At 34.2% G+C, this 6538-nt stretch overlaps 2 protein-coding genes across 2 annotated transcripts; one reads left to right on the forward strand and one right to left on the reverse strand.

Annotated features, from left to right (window-relative positions):
• The first annotated feature begins 495 nt into the window (after positions 1–495).
• Positions 496–1401, forward strand: LOC140966879 (UPF0496 protein 4-like). Its single transcript, XM_073427156.1, has one exon. The coding sequence runs from the start codon at positions 496–498 to the stop codon at positions 1399–1401; it is 906 nt and encodes a 301-aa protein (XP_073283257.1).
• A 1192-nt stretch (positions 1402–2593) lies between these two features.
• Positions 2594–4283, reverse strand: LOC140966880 (agamous-like MADS-box protein AGL15). Its single transcript, XM_073427157.1, has 6 exons — positions 4109–4283; positions 3225–3303; positions 3070–3125; positions 2886–2985; positions 2758–2799; positions 2594–2650 (listed from the first exon to the last, which is right to left on the reverse strand). The coding sequence occupies exons 1-6, from the start codon at positions 4264–4266 to the stop codon at positions 2594–2596; spliced, it is 492 nt and encodes a 163-aa protein (XP_073283258.1). The 5' UTR covers positions 4267–4283.
• Between the last annotated feature and the right edge of the window lie 2255 nt (positions 4284–6538).

Below are 6538 nucleotides of genomic sequence, written 5' to 3' on the forward strand. Positions count from 1 at the left end.
TACATATATAATTAAAGTTAAATCACAATTTTTTTTAAAACTAATTGTTTAATTCGATCACCAACCGAATTAACCGATTTTAATTTGGTTCGTTTTAATCGATTATGAAAATTAATTCGATCGGTTCGACTATGATTAAATATTTTGGTTCGGCTCGGTTACCACCGAAGGTTCACCCCTGGTTATGATCGTGGCACGTCATGAATATTGATATAGAACGTTTGCGATGTCAAACACCAAACAATTATGATAAAGAAACTAAAAGGCGGTGAAGTATCTTTATCTTACACGTTTGCGATGTCAAAATTGCAAACCGACACGGACAAGGATACTAATGTTTGACCAGTCATGCAGCGTTCCTTCTGCCTCAAAACTAATTTACGCGCCAAGCAATCAACTTTATATATAAATAGGTCCAAGTTCCTATATGTAAAGATCATAACCAAAAACCAGAAGCACCAATAAAAAAAAAACAGCCACAATATCAAATAATTCATGGTAATCCTACTCGAAAGATTCAAATTCCCAGTTGGGATTGAAGTTCACAACAACAAGTACAAGCCTCCGTCCACCTCTTTACGCAGTTTTCGCTCCGAAATCTCGAATTTCATGAGCCAATTCTTGTCAAAGAATCTGCCCTTGGCTGGTTTTGACAGGTATTTTGAGTTTATACAACTAACAAACAATGCTTTTGCAAAGCTAGTGGTAGATATAGAGCATCCAATGTGTGAGTGGGGTGCCAAAACCAGGGAGCAATACCTTAGCTACAGCTTGAACTTGCTGGATCTGCTCAATGCCATTAGCTCCTCCATTTCTCATCTAAACCAATCCAAGATTTCGAATCTTTACGCACTTAGGCTTGTCGAGAGCTCGCCTTCTTTCGCAGCAAAGCGCTTGAAGAAAATCCCGAAAACAACGTTTGATCTTGGCATGGATTTGAAAGAGGAAGGATGGTCAGTTGGGATTCGAGAAAAGCCCAACTCTAAGAAGGAAACGACAGTCCTTGATGCTTTGACAGTAGTCAGGAGAATCGGAGTCTTAACACTTGGCCTGGTTCTTTCAAGCTTGTGCAATGATGCTAAACCATACGAGGATGTAAGAAAAATCGTCCTGGGATCGGATGATTCATTGATAAAAGACCTGGATACGATTCTTGGAAAAGATGTAGAGAAAACGGATGGTGTGATCCAGGAGGTGAATGCTGCAGTTGATCGCCTTTCGGCTGATAATTCTGCTGGAAACTGGGGTAAGGCTGCCTGGGATATGAAGAATCTGTTGGAAACACTGGAGAATACAATACAGGGCATTGAAAAGAAAGCCTCTAGTTTGTTTTCTGAAGTCTTGGAAACAAGAAACGAATTGCTCGCCAAATTTCTTGGAAGACAGAATATGCAGCTATAAGAGAGAACATCATTTAAGTGATGTTAGACTCTGTGACCCGAATTCTTTTGAGCTCAGGTCGAAAATCTCTCGGAGGGATGTAAACGATGCAACTTTAGCCACGAGGCTTTTTGGGGAATATGCAGTGGTAGCAGAGATAGCAACCCCGCGGTGTGATCTATATTATTTTTCGTACATATATTTTGTAAATAAGAAACTGGGGTTGTGAGTCTAATATGACGTAAACCTCTGCTAGATCTTCTCATGTACTTCATCTTTCAACATAGCTAATTTTCTCTTCTGCCCGTGGTTTTTTACCCATTTCGGGTTTTCCACGCAAATCTGTGTATCAAGTTCAAATATCACGAAGTTGTGTTCTTGTGTATCATAATTTGTAGGTAGCAGTAGAATTGGGCATATGTCATTGAATAATTGATCTACTTGATATTAGTCAGTCATCAGTTCCATAAACAATATTTACCAACCAAACTCAGAATTTAATCAAGTTCGTTCAAAATATTTACAACAGAAACTAGTTCCTAACAGGGGAGCCTGAAGGGGGGGAATCAATATTCGAAAAATTTAAAGCCACAAAATCGTAATAGAAATTCATTAGAGAGCTTAAAAGGGGCGATTGCAAGCTCGTAAAACTCGTCAACTGGTGTTTTGTACATTCCTAGAAACCATATATGCAGTGAGAAATATAAATTTGATAAACCAAGAGTTAGATTGATCCATGAAACCATCCAATAAAAGAATCCAAACCACAAAATTAAACTGCATCCTGTTCCTATAAAGTAAGAAAATTATCGTCATTGCTTCTTTGCTCGTGTGGAGTTTTCCTTTTCCCACAAACCTTAGAAGTTGAAGGCCTGCACGAAAAGCAAGAAACATGTACTCAGAACGTAAGAAATCAGGAACGCAAAAAGGCCGAAAATTCGGAGAAAATGTCATACCCCAGTTTTAGGGAAACGTCTACTGTGTTAGCATCTCCGGTGCTAATATTGCAATCCATTTGGAGACCATAAACACCTTGTACGGGAACAAAGTTGATCAGCTCCATCATCTGGTACTTGACACATTGTGGTTGTTGATAAATGACCGAGGCATATTGCCTTTCAAGTTGTTCAACCTATGAATCATGTTAAGCCAGTGCAGAGTACTTAGATATATTTACATCAATACCCGAATTTCGTAACGAAAATAAGAGAGCCTACACTACACATGCCTTTCTGCGTAAGGTCTCATTCTCCTGCATGTATCGTTGCTCCTGCAAAAAAATCAAAAAAGGAGACAATTTTTTTTAACTATTTTTTTCTCTCCAGGACCCGTATGAGAAATCAGCAAATGCACAAAATAAGAGATTAATAGGCGTACTTGATCCCTTGATTTTTCAAGTTGCTGGACCAATATCGCTTCCTGAAAGCGTAGCATTGTCTTTTATTGTTAGCAGTGAAAGATTATTACATTTTATTCAACTCCATAGTCGAATTTATAGGCCAAACCTTTCTATCCTTAATGCACAATAGCCCTTCGTCTAGTTGTTGTTCGAGTTCGCGCAAATCTTTGCGATCCATGCCCTCGACATTCATCCCCGACACATGCCTGCAGATTAACAGTCCGGAAGATTAAAAAAAAAACACGGGTTTTCGAAAAATACAAGAATGTCATTGTTGTAAGAAATCATACTGGTCGTTGTCTTGTTTGAGATTTTCCATCTCTTCTCTCAGGAGATCCTCGTCCATCTGTTAAAGGAACCAACCATAATAAATCCGATACATATACTGAATATGGGGATGGATTAAGAGTCCAAAAATATGTCAAAATTCAAGCATCATATGTACCTCTGGATCGTTGTTCACCGGAATACCTTGTTCTATGAGTCGCCGGCATTTTTCGAATCTTGTCACTATCTTCGCCATGCTGCAGTCAAGAGAATCAGATTATAGTGTTACACGATACTCATTTATATCTTAGTGTGTGAAAAATACATGCTAGCTCAATCGCTTGACGGGTTTTTATTCCTTCTTCCTAAAATATGTATTTTCTTAACTACATACCCCTATCAAAAACCAAAACCGAGAACTTAGGATTCGGCTCGGTTCCAGTTCCTAAAAGTTAGAATCCTAAACCGGAATCATAACCGAATTCGATCGGTAAACTGACAATCTAGAGTCTTATAGTATGGTTGGTGGCGGAGCCACATGCATATATATCCCGACTGTGGCATAATTTTTTTAGAAAAAATTTATACGTAAATTTTTTATAATTTTGAAATAATATGATATTAATCGGATCAATTTAAAATATTAAAAAAACTTATAGTTTAAAATTCTAGTTCGGGCAAAATCCGCCACTGATAGCTTAATTTATATAATTAGACTCTATCTATTTTCCTATCCCATCTGATTAATTGTATACCATGTTAGGTTATAATATATATATATAAGTACGAGTGTTCATGCAACGGGAGATTTTTTCCGATCATTCACGTAAAAAATTCAAGAGAAACTATCCTGAAACAACAAATTAACCACATGAATAAATCCCCAAGAAACAACAGAAACAAATTCTCAGAAAAAGTACAGGAGATTTTCTCCGATCAATCACCAAAAAAAATTAAAGAAAAAATATCCTGAACCAACAAATAACACCAAGAAACAACAGAAAAAAAAATAATTCAGAAAGAAGATCATATAGCAGCATAGAGGGAGAGATGCATGCGTACTTGGAACTAGCATACTCGAACAACTCCCCGTCGTTGGAGTAGCCGAAAAGGGCGACTTCTGCATCGCATAGAATAGACAACTCGCTAGCTTTCCTCATCAAACAAGCACGCCTCTTGTTGAACGCACTTTTGCCCTTGGCATTCTTTGTATGATCCATCTTCCCTCGAACCCTTCTTTTTTTTTTTTGCTCTCAAAAATCTCACAAAAATTCACTTCTCAGAATCCCAAAACAGCGATTATTTGTACTCTGTGGCCTGCTTCTTATCAACAGGAAAAAAAGAAAAAGATGCATGCAATATAGGCTTCTTGAACAGGAGACGTATTTATTGGGCTTTTATTTTTTGTGAAATTCAAAATTCAAGATTTTTTTTAATATATTTAAACAAATTAAAAATACAGTGTATTAATATAATATTTTTGTTTTGTGAAAAGAAATTATTTCAAACAATCCGCCTAGATTTGGTAAATCTTTTAAAGATATTATTTCAAACAATTTGCCTCGATTTGGTATATCTTTTTTAGAGATCTTGTAATTATAGAAGTATTTCGATAGAGGAGGCCTTAAACTTTCAAATAATTTGATAATTTAATTTACTACAGTATTCTATATTTCTATTTTCAGTTTTTATTTTATTGTATGACAAAAGTGTCCCTCGATAAAATTATTCGACCTTCGAAAAATATTATTAATTTGACGTTATTCGGGTTCGAGTCTCGCACCCCACCCCTATAATTTTTTTTTAAACAAAAATCTATGTCTCATAGGTCAATTTTGTGATACAGATATCTAATCCAACTCGATTAGTGAAAAATATTACATTTTATGCTACAAATAATTAAATACAGATCAGATTGACATGTGTCACAAAAATAGATATGTGAGACCGTATTACAAAAGACATACTCGATATTTTATTCGTAAAACTAATTACTAATTTTAATTTTTTGTATTAATCAACAATTCGGCTTCATATTTTTTTCGTACTAGAAGAATTTTTATGTTAATAAAAATACAAAATTAACAACAATTCGGCTTCTCTCCTTTTTAGTATTAATATATATTATTTTGCATCATTTGAGTATTTTTTTAAAAGGATACTAAAATTAATAGGACATACTATAGACATATAACTAAAATCAAATATCAAATACGATGAGAGAAAATTGTAATAATTAAATATATTTATCAAAATTAAATATCGAAGTAAATTTTAAAATATATACAATATTTATTAAAGATGTATATATTAAAGATGTGTGGCATTCGTGATCACTAAAGATATATTTCCTAGGTTGATGAAATCTTTTTTAAAATTCCAATTATGCTCAAGCAAGAATAATAGTGGTTAGTTAAGTGTTAGTATTATTTTTTACAAAAAATTTCTTTGGATTTTAATATTTTTTTTGCAATTAGTTTGTAAAATATATTTTTAATCAATTTTGTACTTTTTTTATTTATATTATAAAATAGGAGTATTATATACTTGTGAAACTTTACTTTGCCAATGGGTATAATAGTATGTAAACATTTTCATATTATTGCAATCTTTAAAATAAATTTTGAGCGTCAAGCTTGACTGAAACCGATTCTTGACATCATCTCGGTATTTGAGTAGGTTTTTTAGCGGAGAATATCATGAATTTTTATCCGTGAAACGAGTTCATCAAACCATAATTATAATAAAAAGTAATATTTTTTTTACATAAAAAGTAATACTTTAATAAGTTAGATCGAGTCGAAAATCCGTTTGTCCAAATGACGAGGTGGAGAGGTTGCAAGCCAACTCGTCCTAACCCACTTAATATAACTAAAAAATGACTAGGCTCATTAGGTTAACCCGCTACACCGAAGAGGTGGATTGGGAAATTCAAAACTCATCTAAATGACGGTCTAACCAGTCAAATGGTAGATTGTGGCGAATTGTGGGTCGGCCAATTAAATTGATATGTTAAATTAGATATATATAGTTATTTAATTTTTAAATTTTAATATATATATAATCTATTTTGTGAGGCTCAATAACTTAAATTATGTTTCATTATCAAACAAAAATGATTTATTAAATTTGGAGCGGAAAAATATTTTTAAAAATACTTTAAAATGGACCTCAGGGCTTGGGAAAAATTTCGGCATGACCTTTAAATAGGAGATACCAAAAATTTAAAATACATGTAAAAAGAAAATGACTCAAGGACACGCTGTGATATTCATAAATAAACACATGCAGTTGCCGGCCAGGCGCAAGACATAAATATCACAGGCAGCAGTTCAAATAAGCCGGAAAGGATCCCAAACAACATAAATTAAATTCAAACAAGCAACGATCAATCCAAATGCTAATACAGATACACGGAGCATCTCCTCGGGATAATAAAACGTGACAAAAACTGACCACAACTCAAAATATATAAATATAGCTAGCTGGGAG

The sequence above is a fragment of the Primulina huaijiensis genome, unplaced genomic scaffold (genome assembly GCF_012295235.1).
Source record: "Primulina huaijiensis isolate GDHJ02 unplaced genomic scaffold, ASM1229523v2 scaffold208174, whole genome shotgun sequence".
NCBI lineage: Eukaryota > Viridiplantae > Streptophyta > Magnoliopsida > Lamiales > Gesneriaceae > Primulina > Primulina huaijiensis.